At 35.5% G+C, this 20,107-nt stretch overlaps 1 protein-coding gene across 1 annotated transcript in view; it reads right to left on the reverse strand.

Moving 5' to 3' along the window:
* The window catches only part of LOC145680398 (phospholipase B1, membrane-associated-like), a 78,740-nt gene extending 60,756 nt beyond the window's left edge, over positions 1-17,984 (reverse strand). The window contains exons 1-3 of the mRNA XM_081750859.1: positions 17,797-17,984; positions 5,657-5,747; positions 5,031-5,247 (exon numbers count right to left, since the gene is read on the reverse strand). Coding sequence (XP_081606985.1) covers positions 5,031-5,247; positions 5,657-5,747; positions 17,797-17,984 — 496 coding nt within the window. The remainder of the gene's footprint in view (positions 1-5,030; positions 5,248-5,656; positions 5,748-17,796) is intronic.
* Positions 17,985-20,107: the final 2,123 nt, after the last annotated feature.

Genomic DNA, 20,107 nt, shown 5'->3' on the forward strand with positions numbered 1-20,107 from the left:
TCACAGCTTGTGTCCCTCTGCAATGTCTTATTCAGATTAAACTTTTCTTTTTGCCTCTCAGTAAACATTTGATTGATTTAATTCTCATACTCTCCACGGATGGAGAGCAGGAATGCCAGACTCGAAAAACAGGTGTACATTTACTTTCCTGACAGATAATACCTCGCCTGGTACAGAAACTTTCATGTATAAAACGGTATCAATTATATATTATAGGCACTATTCTATAGAGTATAATACAGCAACACGAATTTTTACGTGCAACTAGAACTCATTATATTAATGTATTTCAAACCGAGTTTTTTAGAGTTACAGATCCAAGATGTAAAACTATTGTAAAGATACTTTCCTAAGTTCGACAATTTATCTCATAAAAACGCGTTTGAAAATCATGTTTTTATTATTATTATTATTATTGTTTCTGGTCGTGAATCATTTTCCAAACATGTCCCCATTGTTTCAGTAGTTTCTGACAATAGTTGTATAGAAAGTTTCGGTGAAATGAGAGGATCAAAGCCTCATAAGTAACTTGAAACTTAAACCAACGAGTATGAAGGTCAGGATTAAAGTAATAAAATATAGAACAATTGGAAGAGGAGTTTGATAGAAATATAATCTTTCACAAATATAATTGAATAGTTGTTTAGAGAAAATAATTAAGAATGGTCTTGGTAGGAAGTAGAAGGTATAAATATATTTGGTTTGCAGATGATAAAGACTGGAAACGGGAAAGAAACCCAACAGAATGTTAGAATATTTCAAGAAAATCATTGCACAATATGCAATAAAACTGAATGTTAAAAGGATGAAATATATTGTAAAGATTTCTCGGGTAGAGCAATAAAATGTACTCGGGATTTGGACTTTTCCCTTCACCTTTTATTATAAAAAGTTTATGTACACAAATAATAAGAAATTCCACTAATATAAGGTAAGATTAGATGGGAGCCTGGTGACCAAGCGTCGTGGGCTTTGAGGTGAGGTACTCTCGGTGACCAAGCGTCGTGAGAGGGGTGTAGATTAGGTATCTCTCTCTCGGTGACCGTGCGTCGTGAGAAAGAGGAAAGGAACCCGGTGACCAAGCGTCGTGGGTATAAGGATAGGTACCTCTCAGTGACCAAGCGTCGTGAGAGGGGTTTTAGGTGTTGTGATCAATCCGTGAAGATTGATGTTGGTCGAGGTGTGCAGGTCCTTTTTATCTGTCTTGTCGGCTTCCATCGTCGATTCCCGTCCTTCCGACTGTTGGCGATGGTGATCGACTCCTCTTCGGGAACGTCGTCTGTTTATTTGTGTTTATTATCAACACATGTAGTTCACACGTGGTTATTGCCTGGTACGGCAACGTGGGGATTCTTACAATATGTTAATTACGACGAAGGAAACTTCAAGCATGGAAGTTTGAAAAAAAATAAACAGCAGACGCATCAAGTATATTTTGATTGGAGTGCTAGATTGTATATGCTGAATTAGGTATACTACGAAAAATTGATGAAAAAGAACTGGAAGCGGGCGAAAGATAAGTATGGACTGTAATAGTAACAAAAATATCTCTAATAAACAAAAAATATGTTAAGTAGGTGTTAGCGAAAGTTGAAAGAATATTACTGTCGGTAATTAGAAAGACTAAAAATATTGATTTAGTAGAATACACGGTCTTACGATGAACGCGAACGTAAAAAAAAAAAAAAAAAAAAAATGAATGTATTTGATATTATTAATCTTGATAAGTCCAAACAAGATCTACTTTTGCACAGAACAGCTTGAGTGAAGAAGAGTTCGAAAACGCTAAAGTTTTGACCCTTTGGTCTGGTAGCTAGCTCGTGTGCCGATGGTTTGCGTGGTCCCGAATACGACTCCCGGTGGGACAGCACAAAAATTTAATTTCACAATCATTTAAGGTCTATTCGTAGGACGTTAAACGAAAAGAACCATTTCAAGAAGCTTCTGACAGGAAATATTGAAATAGAACTGATTAAATTATACGTATATAGATGGTGGTGTATAAATACGAGGAATGGATTCTAGGGTAAGATAAAAATTAGATACCTGAAGTCTTCGATGTGTGATGCTCCAGAAGAATGTTGGAAATTAGACGGGAATATATGGTATCAAATGAAAGGGTTTTGGAAATGGTAGGAAAAAAGAGAGTCTTGTCCAAAAGAGACAGGATGATTGAACATGTTGTGAGACATGGAGTAATCACACTATTGACTGTGGAAAAAGTGACACGATGATTAATAAAGGCGCGATGGAAATATATAAATACCAAATAATTAAAGTTGTAAGGAAGAAAAAAATACAAGAGTTTGGATTAGGATAAGGAAGATAGGAAAGTTGTGTCAAGGAATCTCGAAAGATTGCTTACCCAAGAATTCTTACGTTAGAACGAACAGGTTACGTAAGGCCTGTAAGGCATAGAAGCTTCCAAATTTGCGTCTGACTCGGTTATATGAAAATATTTATAACGCTTATGATAATGCATTAATTTTGTTATTAACGCATGGTATATGACATAAAATATTTTACCTGTTTTTAAGAATATAGTATCCACTAGAGTAAAGTGTATTGAAACACACATAGTTCAAATATGTATTTTACTACTGTCGCATCCTGTGTTGGAATTATTTGTATGTCATGTACAAAAAGACCTTCATGTCATTAATAACCTTTCAATTTGATAAATTTGTAATGACCTTTTCTCTTTCAAATTTTTCGCAGTACCATGACTTTTCCAGATAAATCACATTCCTTATTGTGTTACAAATAATAGTATTAACTAGCTATTATTTTGAACGGAAATTCTGCAACCTACTCAGAATCACATCAGATTATTATTATTATTATTATTTTTAAGAGATTGCAGGAAAGGAGTATACTGTTAGAATTTTCACAATAATTTCTTGCTAAGTTCTTTAAAAAAAATGTTAGACCCTGAACATCATTATGGTACTCAAAGTGATTGAAACGCAGAAATTCCATGCATAGAATAATTCAGTAATTAAAGAATCATATGAACCATATCAAGTTACATTTGAGCAGAATAGAGAAATATCTCCATGCTGGAAAATATAATGAGCAACTACCCATTCTGACCAAGGTTTTCCTGTTATATTTCTCTCCTACCAAAAGAATGATGGAATAGTATTAAATTAAGGTCGGAATTAGTCTCTTTCCTATGATTTCACCTAGTAAACGATTTCTTAGCTTAAATCTTCAATGGCTTTCCACTCCGTCCTAGTTGGCAACTTTGGCATGGTATACTATAGATAAATTCTCCTTCTCACGAGATAGCATATAAAACTTTATACTTGATATGAACTGAAACTTTCATATGATTCCAAAAGTTGGGAAAAGCACTTTGATAATGATATAGAGCTATTTTGATTTTGTAGTAAATAGATAAGTAAAGGTTTAAGTAAAAGCAAAAGTTCGATATGCATAGATGATTGTCGCATATCTATAAATATGTTGTAGGAATATGATTTGATAACTATTTTGCCCGGTATTTCTTATAATGTTAGTATGTATATAATCATCAAGGACATGTATGTGGTAAATTTCACGTCAAAACAGCAGTAAATAAGAACAATATAACGAAAAATAACCCTTCTTGTTCATTTAGCAACAATTTTTTTACTCATTCTAATTTTTGTATTTATAATTCTTTTCCTGTGAAATTTACCGCAAATATACATTTCCCGATTATATACACATAGTAACAGTATAAGAAGTACCCTAGAAACTCACTATCAAATTATATTCTTACAAAAAGACAGTTATAGATATGCGACAATCATTTTGGACATGAATGTACATATGGAACATCTCATGATGACGTCACAGTATTATCGCTAACCTGAACGCAAGTAGTGTTGGGTGAGGTGTCATTGCGTGCAGCGTGTTGTGTGATCTGTGTTGAATTGTGAAATGAGTGATGAGAAAGCAGTAGTGAATCTTTGTTAGATTTTGTTTTAAACTTTGGGAAATGACTACGTAGACGTACGAAATGCTGCAATACAAGTAGCATTCGGTAGTACATCAATGAGTCGCTCAACGATCTTCCAGTGATTTTCACGCTTCCAAGCTGTAAGAATGCCCTTAGAGGTTGATCCCCGTCGCGGTTTGCCCATCTGTGATTTGAAATTAGGAGAATATTACTCAGGTTCGAGCACCTGTAACATCTGATCGTCGACTGACTGTCCGAGAAATTGCGATGGATTTAATTATTTCCACTGGCTCATGCTTCCAAATCTTACGCGAAGACCTAGCAAGAAACAGAAGGATATTCGTGTCACAATCAGCAAGAAATTGAAGAAAATAGTAGATCAACGATCCTATATTCTTTAGCAGTAAAACCACAGAGAATGAATGATGGTTTTATGGGTACGATCCCAAAAACAAGGCAATGTTGTTCCAATGAAAGTCACTTAGGTTTCAGAGATCGAAGAAGACCAAGTAATAGGATCTACCAAACTCTACTGATTGTATTTTTTGACATATTTGGGGTAGTGCATCATATGGTCAACTTGTTATTAAGGGGGTCTAGTCAGCTGGGTCACAGTGATTACGTGATTATGTTCGTCGTACATCAGCTGGAGAAGTAGGCATTGGCAAATGGCATTTGCACCATGACCGTGCTTCGTGTCACACTTGTGGAATGTGTTCGGTTTTTTAACGAAAAGAAATTACTTCATTGTCCTACATCATTCCCCTTATTCGCCACTTTTATCTGTACCCTGCACTGAAATATACATTAAAATAGAAACGATTTTACATTATCCAGTATATTCAGGATAACATAACGAGGTAAGTCCGACAATCTCACAACAGGGATTCCAGGTACGCTTCCATCGATAACAACAACTTTGGAATCAGTGTATTGGTACAGAAGAAAAGAACTTTGAAGGTGACATGCATGAATAGATGGTAAGTCGTTCCCATTATTGATTACACCATCAGTTCGGGAATTAAATGAACAGCTCTTGTATGTCACAAGTTGTTAGGATTGAGAAAAATACGTGTTACTTTACCTACAGCAAATGATACTTCTGAGTATTCCCGAAGATTAGAGATGGGAAATCGATCACCGAGGGCACCATTTGCAGCCAACATGCTGTCTCCTATCCCTCCAATTACACTGATATCTCCAGGGCGAAGACGGTGGACACTGGTCGGGGGATGAGGAGATTTTGATACTGCACAAGGAAAGTGGTAAGTATTTGGAATGCGGCGTTGCAACCGAGTATTCTGAAATAATTATGAAATTTTTATTTAATTAGAGACCAAACATAGTAAAACAATTTCAAATAATTCATGGTAACATTAAGGTTAGAAAAGTAAGTAAGGGATAGAAGTGATAACGGGGGGAAATATACAGCTTTGGTAGAATTTGTGACAAAGGAAAATATATTTAGTGTCGTATTTCTGCTACATATTCTGCTCTACCGTAGTGTTCTGGAGAGTTGTAAGAAGGTTGCAACGTAGATAGGAGAAATTTTGAACACTTAGAGCTTAAACAACTAAGAATGTTTTAAATATCAATACAGAAAATATTTAAATAAATTACCAAAACTCAATTAATATAGGGCTGTATACTTTCATAGGATGACATTACAAAAAATATACTAGGAATTATGTGAGATATTTTAATTCATACCTGGCGTCTCTGTGCATTTGTGGCTGCAATAAGAAGAAAAGTGATCAACGTTGCTATACCTGGAATGAAAAGATAATAATTGTAGAGGTAAATATGTATTTACAGAAAAAAACAAAGCTGTACAATTACATGAGTTGTAAATAAACCTGCCAACATAGTTAATACATTCATGCTATTAATCGGACATTGGCAATCATATTGCAGGCATTCAGTATAACCTCCTGCGTTGCCTTGCACCTTTTCCTAAATCCGTGGTAGTTGTTCTATGTCGTTAGTGAAGTTGTTTAAGTTGATCTCAGCGATGGATCACCGTACAGCGCATAACAAGGATAAAATATCTGGAAAGCTGGTGGTTTGGAGGGGAACAGATCAACTGTGGAAACAGATCGAAATCGCAGGTATTCACGTCTGACGAGTACAGCAGATGTTCTAAGATATCCCATGGTCAGCTGGCCTATACTGGGTCAATGTACTTGCTACATAACGACAAGTAATTTAGTTTCTCCTTCAGAATAGGTCATACAGTTTCATTAGTAAACCCAAATTCTGCGGATACTTCCCTCGTAGTCCAGCGATCAATTCCAAGGAGACTTCGCAATAAGTTCACCCACTCCTTCATAACGGACAGACGACTGCTAAGATTAAAGTTTTTTGGCTTTTCCAAACAGAACAAAACGCCTTCTTGGCCCACTGTGAAACCATCCGATACGGTAGCACAACTGTATCAGATTACTGACACTTTTTGTTTTTAATGCAAATCAGTAACGTACGCAGAATTTCATTACAGGGAGACGGATTCATATAATTTCAAGCATTTGTATACATATCTTAACCTTTACATAGTATGATGCGGTGTGTTGTTCACATTTCATGACATTTTCAGTTTTCGTTTCTTTTAAATCTAATAATTATCTGAAAATCAATTTTCGGTTAGGGAAACCGAAATTTGTTTTTCGGTTTGAAAAACAAATCCATTTTTTCAAGAACCGGAATCGATTTTCGGTTTTGAAAACTGAAACCAGTTTTTCGGTTTTAAAAACCGAAATCTATTTTTGGGTTCCAATAACTGGGAACAGAAACTATTTTCGGTTTTTGAACGCAAATATCTATTGTAAAACTCGAAATTTAAATTCTGCTTCAAAATAATGAAACGGTGTTAAAACCCAGCAACAACTGGCAGTTTTGGTCACCTTTACATTACAAAGATTCTTTCAGGCAAATAAGGGCGCTTGCGTTAGGAGGAACGGTATTCCCTTTCTTTCCATTTTTTGAGATTATCATTCTCTATATAACCAATGCTCGAAACGAGAAACGTTACGCTTCGCTGGTACCCTCGCATATGAATTTTCAAGTGTCCTGTCCAATTAAAATCGTTACAAAATCTCACTATGAAAGATGCCAGTATAAAAATCAAATGGAAAGAAGTGTCAGAATATTTCAAATGGAGTGTAGACCCATTTCTAGGATGGCATAACATACTCAGAACCATAATAAATTTCTTCAGAGCCCGCTGCAGAAAGAAATTTTTGGAAATTCTTCAGAAAAAAGAAAAAAATTCTTCAGAACCCGCGTCCCCAATTACTAAGTTGGCAGCAGTGTAGGAGGATATTTTTATCTCCCAATCATAGAGTTACTTCGAAGAATAACAGTTGAAACTTGATCTCCTTGTCAGAGGCTGTAACAACAGACCTCCTTGAATCGACTTATATATGTGATTCCCCGATTGGTCCTACGATGCCTTGTTCCTCGGGGTTCCTAGCTTGGAATATACTTCTAGCACTGGTGAATAATAACTTTCCGATGCTCTGAATGAATGTTAGAAAGAACGAAACAAAATATAAAGTGGATAAATTTCTCCTTTCAGCTCGTTATCAACACCGGGAATCGAATGTATGACGGCATACACCAAAGGCTAGCTACTAGATCAGTGAGGAGTAAAATTTTGGTTTCTGTTTTAAATAATGATCATGCGTTTACGAGTAACATTTACAAAAAAACGTTCAATTTTGTTGGGGAGAACCGAGTATATCGAATTCTAATTTTGTGTCACGGAATCAGTATACCTGTGAGTGTAAAATAACTGCATAGATATTTGTTTAGAACTTTGTTTCAAAGGAATTCCTTCTATATTCGTGTAATCTAGTTCACACGAAAGTACCTGAAACGGGGTAATTGAACCGTTCACTTAAATTACAGTTGAAGTTTTTCAAAAAAGTAATTTTGCCATGTTTCACATGTAAAACAGAACAATCTTACAAACAGTAGCGTGATTAGAATTGCTTTTAGGGACAAGTAATGGGGCCTTTAAAATTTTGAGGGCATTTGTGTGTAATGTACTTTGCTAAATAAGGAAAATAACACATACATTGATTATATAATGAGCGCCCATTGTTCAGTTGGTACGTCATTGACTTACTACTAGGGCTTTCAGGTAAATTGATAATATATTATATACTTACTAAGGTAGATCTTCATTAGGTGTTCTAAAACTCGTACCTGCGCTCAACGGGGATAATGCTAGAGGTAAACGAAAGAAAACGTCACATGATAATTTAAACTGCGAGGCCTTGTTTCGGCTGCAGATTCCAGCAGAAAAAATGATGATGTGGGAACATCATAGGGAAGATGGAAAAACAAGTGTCTCATACCAAGGGTTTGTCATTGCTCGGTGCGAAGTAGGAGCAAGTGTGTTACTATGAACGAGGTGATCCGCGTTCAGATCAGATTTCTGGACTTTTATTGCCTTATTCTGACAGTGTCTTTTCAACCAAGTACAATCTTACATGTCGTGATGTAGATAATGTTTGACAGTGAAGCTACGCCATGTGTCAAAAAAAAAAAAAAAAAAAATCATACATTAATGTTTATCTTATTGTTACGGGCCTCCGTAACAGTTGTTGCTAATATAACTCATAGTCGGTTCGAAAGTAGCGCGCTATTTGTAGCGAAGCTGCAATAGCTAGCTACACATTTTGTAGCTCTAGCTGTAGCGGCGCAATTAGTCTAAACCTGTAGCTTGTAGCTGTAGCTGAGCTACATATTTTTATAGTTTGTAGCGAATTTTGCACTAGAGCTACAAATAAATCTTTTCCAGGACGCAAAAATATTTTGTAACCAACATTTCCTCACAATTTTTAGTAAATTTTTATGATGATAGGGAGAAAATATGATTGTTTTGTGATTTCTGTCTCCAATTATTTTGCAATAATATTACAAGAAAATCTTCTGAAATAAATTGCGTACTGACGATCGGTCAAAAGGATATTAATGATTCTTAAAATAGACCTACATGCCATTCTAGCAGCAAAAGCATATACATTTTTTAGGGGGAGGGGTAATATATATATACTTAAAAAGAAGAGACAAAATGCATACTTTACTGTGCAATGCAAATTGACAGACAAAGCTTTTATGCAATATTTTAACCAAACTTTTAAGAATAATGTATCCCGCGGAAAACCCACATAAATTTACGAGACAGACAATACATGAATTCTGAGCTTCATTTAATTCATTACTTTCTTTAAAATAATGCATTATTTTTAATTAATTCACAGTAAATTTTCGTATTTTTTTCTTTTGTTTTTGCAATTTTTGCAGAAAACTTATCACAAGAAAGGAAACTAAAGCTAGACGAATCTTTTTTGTATGATGTGTGGAAAAAGTAACCAAATCGCACAAATTTTCAATAATAATAATAATAATAATAATAATACAATTCGCCTTCCTCCTAGATTACTTCCATCATTGGCATGCATCACTTCTTAAGTCTTACTTACGTAAGTCTTTAATTGTTTGTAATGTTATGTCATCACAGAAAATATGAACCTTTCCAGAGAACATAACCCGGAACCATGTTATGCAATTTACGCTTGCATACTGGCTAATAGGTTACACGTGAACACCGCGGAATTTTCATTTTTCTCTAATACTATGTAGATAATAAGAAAGTCTTTTGATTGGTTGGGAGGAACATAGTGTCCTTTTTTAGCAGCTAGGTTATATGAAACGTGAATCTATAGTTTAACACTTTCGATTCTAAGCCCGAGTCAGACTCGTTTTGTATGTATATTCCAAAACAGCGGAGAACGAGTCTAACTCATTTTCTATATAATTCTCACTATGTAAATTATTATGGGTTGCGGTCGGTTGTCGGGCATATTAAATACTTACTGAGACACATGTCTTGAAGAAATACTATTCACCTGATATCCAGCGAAGAGTAAACGAACATTTACAGGTTGATTGTTGTGATCAACTTCCTGAGTTTGACTGCGTTAAGTTCAGTAATATAGTTTAATATTTTGTTTCGAAAACTATTCAATTTGACACACGTTTTCTTGTTTGAAACAAGTAAAATGAATATAGAAGAAATATCAAAGATTATAGAAGTGTACTTTAGATCCCGTTCGGAAGTGAAATTGATAATTCAGATTTAGATCCTGATTTCGAAATTTAAAAAGCAGGTTAGTACATGAGCAGTGCCGCGCCGTGCCGTGAAAAATCAGCGCCCGGGGCGGGAGTATACGACGGTGTCCTCCCCTATATATATGAGTGAAGTCGACAGACCAGCTACGAAGCGCCACCATGGTTGGCGCGAAGCGCAAGAAACTTTTCAAAAATAAACCCTGCTTTTCCTTGATTTTGAGCACCTTTTATTACTTTTTCCTTCCATTTTATACATATCTTTTCTTTTTCCCTCCCGAATTCTGCGCCGCCTTACTTCGGCGCCCTGGACCATCGCCTCGCTCGCCCCCCTGAAAAAATGTTGGATGTTAGCTACTGATATAATTGGAATACAGGACTTCCATCACTGAGAAAATGGATGAAAATAACATTGTAGTTGGTCTTACCCCAACGTCCAACTTAATCAAAATACATGTTTCTTCTGGTCGACGCAGCAATCAGCCATACAAACATTATCTCAAAGGCGTTTAAAGTATAGTGATGTTTACATTGATGATGATGATGATAGTGGTACATTGTCCAGCATACAAACGAGCTATTCTGATGTTCCTGGGCTATCAGTTGAAAAACCTGCAGCATATAATACTAAGCCAGGAACTTATGTTCTGATTAATTTCAAGTGTGGCGCTACATGTACAGTTGCCTATAAGCATGAAGACTTCCTTCAGACTGGATGTGAAGATGACGAAGTTCAGGTGGCATTCCTAAAATTGTGTAAAAGTGATGGTACATTGTTTCAGCTTGGTGAACATAATGAAAAGCTACTCGCAAATAGACAAAATTTTACCTCTTACATATCTGAAGATAATACACAACAGGATATTGTACAAATTTTTGCATCGAATTGATGTACAGTATATGAAAAGTGAATATTTGATTAAAATTATGCAAAGTACCCGATCTTCTAGAAACAAACTTTAAAACTTGATGGAGTATATTTATTTCTGTTAATTATTTTACGCAAGTAACAGATTCGTTTGTCTTTTTTCCGTTACGTGAAGTTATTTTGTATCTTATGTTCTATAGTTTTTAATACTTTCCAACTTCACTGTACAAAGGACATTAAAAGTTTTAGACAAATTAATAGCATATAGGCATTTTGGCTTAGAATGACCTCCCCTATCACCTCCCAAAATCTTTGCATTTCCTCACCGGACGCCCTATATATATATATATATATATACATGTATATAATGTATGTCTTGCCCCCTTGGAAAAAATCCTGAGGGTGCCCATGCAAGAGAAAGTTTTAAAATGTATTGATATAAGCAGGGTGCGAATTAACGGGGGGGTTGAGGGGGATTTTCCCCCTCAATCACATTTTGTTCCCCCCCAAAGAAGTCAGCTGAAGTATCCCCACCGGGGATGCTCGCTTTCCCCCTCAAACTATGCTTAGTATAACTCCAAATTTCACTGATTTTTGTTATTTCTTGTAAATTTAATCTTCTAGCTGTATTTCGAAATGATCGATGTAAACTGTTCAGTTTTGGTCATTTCTACTTACCACCTAATTACCCACTATTTTCAACGTTGTTTAGTAGAACTATATTATTATGACTACGGTTGTTACTTGCAACTGTACCTTCGTACCCTTCAGTTCGTCATCGTTTGTGAATTTGAATGTACTAATTGCGTATAACAAAGCCACATATAGATTTATAAATGTTATTAGCGGTTGGCCAAGAAGAAGTAAACAAATAGCTTCTTCTACCATACTTGGCGAAGTTCGGATATGTCTTATTCATCTTCTATATTTGTATCGATTATCATCTTATTTTAATTTTTGTTATAACATGTTATTTCATTTTCCAGTCTATTCTTTGTTAGCACATAGTCTTCATTCCCTAGTAGGTTGTGTGTATGCAACTCAAAAGTTGCATTTAATTTGTGATAATTAGCATAGTAATCACTGCTTTTACAGTTTACGGAAATGAACTTTTGAAACTGTACTCAAAATCTGAGATATAGGTATTCTCTCGTAAGTATATGTTAACGTACACGCTGGGGGATACGCTCCTAGTGAGCAGACATGTTAATGAAGGTGATTTTTAGGTTAATAAGCGAATAATTCAAGATTTGTTTCAGCATTTGTTAATACGACTGGTTCTCCGTGTCATTGTCCGTGTCTGTATAAGCATTTCAACTGGAGCGGGTTTTTTTTAAAAGTTAACCCTTCATTTTTCCATCTTTTCGCTGTACAGTTTGCTGTACACGCAATTAATGTTGTCTGAAAAACTTCAGTGTAATGTTTTACTTTATTTGAATAACGTAGCCCATAGTGAATCAACTCATCTTCAACCTAACAGTAAAGTAATTTTTAAGTGTTGACTTTCCGTGCCCATCACGGAATCGATATTTGGAGAAAAAAAGTCGTGATGAGCACAGCTTTAGGGGGAAGTAGAAGCACAAGCTCGAAATTTGAATTGAGAGATTTTAAATATTTGGCCTTCGATTTGACCTTGATGTGAGAAATCGGGACCAGCAACAATCCATTTCTTATTTGATAGGCTAATATCTAGATTTTCTAAAAAAAAAAAAAAAAAAAAAAAAAAAAAAAAAAAAAAAAAAAGTCCGGTTTAACTGATAATTTTAGTGGTTTTCACAAGACTGAAGTAGGTTTCTTTTCGCAACCTGTATGTATTAATGCAAAGTGGAAGCTTTCAATATGAAAGGAAAACTTAACATATGCTTGTGATCATGGCTATCGCTCGAGCCAAATTATTAACTAAATAAACCTTAGAGAGCTACGGGGACAAGAGTGAGTACAACATTAAAACACATTCAGAAAGGTTTAGTGGTGTGTGTGTGTGTGTCAGACAATATATATGTGCATAGTTATTGTCGGTAGATTTATTAAATTAATAAATCTCTTATTTATTACAGATGTCACACACACACACACACACACACACACACACACACACATATATATATATATATATATATATATATATATATATATATATATATATATATATATATATATATATATATATATATATATATATATATATATATGGGAGGTAAGGCATTTATTGTCTCATTTTGAAATTTGAACCTTCAGACTATGTCCTTTGGCCTAATTTTATCCCCCCCAATATAGATTATCTAATTCGCACACTGGATATAAGTGTTTCATTGAAGCAAAAATCTTCAGCTGAAAATTGAAATAGTATAAAAGTTTGAATCTGCTACTATAACACTGTTAAACGATTACATTTGCCCCATTTTCTTATTTCTGGTAGATGTTTAAAATTTCTTCTCATCAAATGATTTATTTAACAAATTTCCAGTTGTGAGGTCAATGCCGCTGAAAATATTAAACTCTACAACAATTTACAACAACAATGGGAAAGAAAGTTGAAAGAAGTTTACTAAGGCCTAGGCCTATATGTAAAGATACTGTTCCAGCAATCGCCTAGTAGAACTGGGGTAAACATTTAAAAACTTTAGTCATAATGGTTATGCATCTCATATGAACCGGGGAACAACTGATTCCCATGCAGTACAGCGTTGCCAGACTCACAGCTCGGAATTATTCCAAAACCTGATCGAAATTATGCTAGATTCAGTCAAATTATGCTAGATCCTCATAATTACTAATTCAGGAGTTTTAAAATTAAAAAAAAAAAAACGAAGTTGAAATACGATAACGTAACTTAAAATACGCAGAGCGCAAGAATGCGTGGATAGAACTCAATACTTCACGCACCAAAGCTTTAACTCAACTAAACTAGTGCAGTCCTTGCCAGACTCAATGCCGTATATATCGTATAAATGAATGCAAAGTGTTTGTTTACATATTTTGAAAGAAAATTACTCTGCAGCATAAGTGGAGTTGGGAGTTGTCTGCTGGGGGGCAGATTTTTGGTTGGTCTCGGACCTTTCATTTCAGGAATAAAGATGGTCATGAAGTCAGAAATAAAAATGGTGAAGTTGTCAAAAAGTTGTGGGGAGAATGGCCCCATAGCTCTGCCCATCCCTCGCAGTTAAAGGATTAGAAAACCCTGGGAGGAGCCACACACACAAAAAAAAGCCAAAAGCCGTTTCTAACTTACTTCGGAAAATAAGACTGCCTGTATGGTTTACCGACTGTATGAATCAATGGGAAAGGATACATTTCTGCCGTTCTTTTTCTTCCCACGACCAACTTCTTTCTCATCTCCAGGTTTTACGGCTTTTTGATAAACTTGCTGAAATTATGCTAGATTTGGTCAGGATGCTAAAAGCAAGATGCTAGATGCTAAAGACATGCAAATTATGCTAGATCTAGCATCATTATGCTAGATCTGGCAACGCTGATGCAGTAGTTCTTTCGGAAAAAATGTTCCGGGGGTGGGGCACTTCTGGTACTATTTTATTTATTATTATATTATATAGTATTATTTTGGTCTCGTCCGAGGACACTCTCAGAGCTCGGGGGGGGGGGCAGTGCCCCCCCAAAAAAAATGCCTGGACGAAACACTGTTCCCACCCATGAACTCTATACTCGACGGTTTTCCACAGTAAGTTATGTCACCGGTGAATACGGTATGAAATCTTGCTGGTCGAAAAGGAAATAAATTTAATATTAAAGCTTTCTAACACATACCTGTACGCATTTTTGCTGTTTATCTTGAAGACTTGTCCAGCTCACTGGTCTGATTATATGCTTTATACATAATAAATATATTGAGGAAACAGAAGGAAATGTTGCTAAGTTTAAATGTTACGCTGTAACGGAAATGACAATGAACCTAAAACCACAAAATGCATACGAAACAAAGGAAGGTCATTGAGGAAGCAAGCATGAAAATTAGTAAACAAGGGAAGATTTCTTCTAAAGGCATTTAGTTTTCTTCAGGACAATAGAATCATATATATGTATGTATGTATATAAACTTATTATAGTTACAACAAATATGCGAGAAACAATGCAAGAGAACAGAATAAAACAGAAGAGAAAGAGAGAGAGAATGTATTGCACTGTCTATTTTGCTCTTAAATTGGATGGAAAAACCAACCAGTATTGCATGAATTGCTGTAATTTTACACCAATGAAGATGATATGCTATTTTTTCACCACAAGTTTTGTAATGAAGGAAGCAAATCTGTACAATTGGCAGTGCAACGCACCGGGTCTCTGAACAAAGGGCCCTCGAACTTAGTGTTTATAGGTTGCACAATCCTTATTTCCACCCGGTTCGCCGGAACTGGTTACTAAAATTTCTCTGATTCCCGAAACCGGCTCACTTCTTGCTTCAGTACTTACGAAAAAGAAAAGTTAATTACCGTCCACTATTTTGTAAATCAATATACAAAATATCAATATAAAAATGCTAAATGATCTAATCCTAGTCACTATTACTAGTAACATTGGAACAAATAATAATACATCTAGTGAGCATCGTTTTACAATCTGAAACTACAGTAGACTTCCAAACTGGATATTCAATACTCAAATTTGAGGCAATACATCTACAACTACTGCTTGCAATAGCCTAATAAGATCAAAGATGTAACCTGTTGCTTGGACGCTGAATCCATATCGAAAAGCTGTTACTCACGATGTATTACCATTTTTGTTCTATGGCGACAAAGGAAGAAACCGAAAATAAATAATTTGAAAAATTTTGGATTGAATAGATGGTTAAAGGAGGAGATAGAACCTACTTTTAGGAAGCTGAATCAATTTAAAAAATCGATGTCTCTTTTACTTTTTTTGCTTTATGAAAATAAGTATTGAGACCGAAAGTAGTAGTAAATTTTAACCACTTTCGGTTTTGGTAAAGTGTTGCAGGTTTTGACGATATGCTTTCTTGAGACAATCAGTCGATTGCAGAAAACTGCTTGCCGCTATCTGTTTTTATTTTCGTTCTATGGCGATAAGTGTTTAAACCGAAAATGACTAATTTGAACCACTTTCAGTTTGAATAGAAGGTTAATGAAGAAGATGATACCTATCCTTGAAGCAAAGTAGCGATTGCAGGAAACTACATCTAGATATATCTTACCGTTTTGAGCTCTTTGGCAATCAGTATTAAACACGGAAATAATAATAATTGTGAAGCACTTCCGGTTTTGTTAGTGTGTTCGCAATAGTCATGGTATGTTGCCTTGAGACATTAAATCGTTTACCACAAAAAAAAAAAAAAAAAAAAAGATTATCGCTATCTGTTACCGTTTTTGTTCTAAGGCGATAAAAGTTTAAACTGGAAATGACTAATGTAAACCAATACCGGCTTGAATAGAGACTTAACAGAGGAAATGGAACCCATTTTTGACATGCTGAATCATTTGAAAAAAAAAAAAATCTTGATGTCTCTTACCGTTTTCGCTCAGATACCTGTCAACAGACGGACGGACAAAGCCGTTCTGTAAAACTTCCGACAACTATGCATTGCATAGTTTGCAAAATTTATAATATAGCAATAATATTAATACTAAGCCAATTTGCTATACTGATTATAGAATCGGTTGTCAAATGACTTGAATGACACAATTGCTTATTACTGAATATTTGAATAAACCTTGATTCATTTTGTGTATATGAGATTTGTGAATTATATATTTCAGATTAGTAGGAAATTTCCTCTCATTTCATCCATTATTAAAATACAAATAATGTTTTAAAAAGAGCGAAAAGCAGTTAAACATTAAAACGATTGAAACAGTTCACATTGAACACTCTTTGGCAGAACAACCTAGACTGTCTTCCAGAGAATACGTTCAAAAATGACCCTGGATCCTTATGAGTTCTCTGTAGATGTGGGTCATTTTTCATACATTTTCCTCACAGATAGTGGCGGAAATCGAACGATAATCATTAGGGTTAGGATTTTATTGCACTATAAATTCGTGGAAAATGCAAAATAAAAAATGCAATTATGCACTAAAAATCTAAAAAAATGCACTATAATTTTAAAAAAATGCTTTCACAGAGAATCATCCGTTACTATTTTTACTGTATTCTGTATATATATATATATATATATATATATATATATATATATATATATATATATATATATATATATATATATATATATATATATATATATATATATATATATATATATATATATATATACGTGGTTCTACTCTGTTGTGGTTTTCTGAAAAGAGGCACGTAACACTGACTTGCAATAAGCAACAAAAATCATATGAAGGTTTTCAAACTGGAATGCATGGCGGTTGTCTGCAAATTACGATTTGTACATTGAAAAAATTCTTTCAGTTTCTACAGAAACTACCGGAGCATATTCGAAATAGATCATATCACTTATTCCTAAATCACTTTCTAATTTGGGCAGTACAAATTTTTTGCCTGAAAGAATGTCCACTATCGCACACAAAACATGGTAACCTGAGTTTTTTCAATACATCTCATTTTTCTTGACACTACCAGCCCTACTTCCCCAGGAACACTTTCTAATGCACTTACTGCATTTTTGATAGAGTCAATTGAAGTTTGCAACTTTTCTCCAGATTTCTCTAAGGAAGTAATCACACCTGGTAGAAATCCAAAATTAGATTGAATGTACACAAGCTTACTTTGAGTTTCAGGATTGGCCAGTCTCTCTTGTGCAGTTCGAATAGCGGAAGCTTCGGAGGGGTCGAAAGAGTCTATCGTTTTTTTCACAGCTTCGAAGTTTTGACAATAGCATTTACAGGCTTCTAGCCACGTTTCCTACCTGGTAAGAGCGGAGCTAGGTGGTAGAGGGAGTTCAGAATCCTCAGACTTAAAAGCAGCTACAGGTGATAGGGCCTTACTGAACACTTTCTTTACACTTCCTATGAGTTTATCAATATCAAGAAACTGCACACTTATCTCTTCAGCAACTCTGTGGCAACCAAGCGCGAGGCACGTAGTGTGAATCATTTTCGAATATAGCGCCTGCAGTGAGTTCGCTGCTCTTACCATATACGGTGCAGCATCAGTTAGAAAGAGCTGCACGTTTAGCACGTTTAGCACGTTTTCATAAAGGACGCCATTAGGCCATAAGAGATGCATTGATTTATCAAATAACTTGCTGATCGTAAAATAATTGACCTTTCCCAAAACTTCGCAATTCAAAAGAAATGTTTTATCCGGCCCACCCTCCTGCATTACTCCAACAACAACATTCACTACATTTCATCCCTCCGTATCACACGTTTCATCCATGGACACCCATATTTTCTTTCAGTCCACTTCTTGTCTAACACACTGCATTGTTTTCTCGTAAAGTTTGTTCACGTAATTCTTCCTTAATGTCGAAGAATCGTGGAGGGGTTTACAAGTGTATTTCTCCAAAAAGGCACGCAATGTCACGTTGTCCACTTTGTTCAACGGAATGTCAGCACAAATAAATGCTTCGCACAAATCTTCGAAAAAAAAAAGAAGAAAAAAACAATGACTTTTGGATGTATCACACTGCGAGAGAAGTTGTTGCGCAGCGTTTGCCTCTCGTTTCGCACGTAACTTAAGTCCCCGTGTGTGTTTGTCCCTTGAAACATACTGTTCAACGGTAAATTTTCTTTCGGCTGAAATTGCCGTATCACACACCTTGCAGTAGAGAACACTTCCATCTGTTGTAAATACTTTTTCACCTCCAAATTCACTCACAAATCGTTGGAAGCAGTACTCTCTTTTATCTTCGGCATTTTAACCAGATAAACTGCAGAATTAGGCGTCTACTAACAGCTCACCAAAACAGTGAATGCCAAGGTCACTGAACTCTCGCTCCTTCGTTTCATGTGACTAATCGCCAATCGTTGGAAGCAGTACTCTCTTTTATCTTCGGCATTTTAACCAGATAAACTGCAGAATTAGGCGTCTACTAACAGCTCACCAAAACAGTGAATGCCAAGGTCACTGAACTCTCGCTCCTTCGTTTCATGTGACTAATCGCCAGAGACTGCAGTCTGCGGAGATTGGCCACGCTTACTCCAACGAATCTTCGAACTAGAATCGTGTAGTCGGAAGCATTTTGTTTCAATTTATTGTTTTTATAAGAAAAATGAGAATTATGCAGTTAAAAGTAAGAATAAATACTAAATATGCATGTAATATGACCAAAAATGTACAAAAATGCACTTATACACAGAAATGGGCAAAAAATGCAAAAAAATGCACAAACAAGTTTGTCTTAAATTACTTCTTTTTAATAAAACAGGATTTATAACACAACGAGAATGTTTATACTAATCCAGAAAAAAGATGCAAAATCATCAAGATCCTAACCCTAATAATCATACTGTATGCATATTGTAATGTCGTTGCCTGTGTGGTGTAGTTCAAAACATAGCTATCATACAAAGAAATTACAGTAAATTCTACTGACAAATTTAATATATTATTTATATATCAAATTGTCTCTAACAAGGGAAGTTATCCAACTCCTCGACGAGTGTCGCATTGAAACTTACACAAGTGGAAGGACATGTTGAAAGATGGAAATATGGTTAGTTCTACGATTCGCAACATCGTCAAACAGGAAGTAGAATGATCGTTCTTCCACAGCCTCTGAAAGTTATGTACTCTGGTCATACATGCCAAAATGTGATACACTGGAACTTGTTTTCTCACAAAGATACATATTGAGAACTGAAGATGATAACAGTCTGTGGTGATTGTGACCTCTGGTACGTCATTGATGCGAATCGATGTCAAATGGAATATGACATGTGATCGTAAGTTCCAAACGAACACGTTTACCCGGTGGAGAAAAGGGACATGTTGAAACCACAATGCAGAAATGACTTTCTATGTTGATGATGATTATTGTTATATTATTAATATATTGAAACTCCACAAACAGCCATACCTCTTACATACAACAACCTTCCTTTTTGTTACTGGATTCCAAGTCTGATCAAAATGACAAGAGCGCTCGCCAACATCTTCGGCAACACAAGACTTTGAAGATCATGATCATACCACCTAACGCAATGAAGTAGGCCTACTGTCAGCAAGCTGAATGTATATTTTTTCGGCACGTGTTACGCACTCCTCGCATACGG

This window comes from Thermobia domestica, chromosome 1, assembly GCF_964235325.1.
Source record: "Thermobia domestica chromosome 1, izTheDome1.hap1.1, whole genome shotgun sequence".
NCBI lineage: Eukaryota > Metazoa > Arthropoda > Insecta > Zygentoma > Lepismatidae > Thermobia > Thermobia domestica.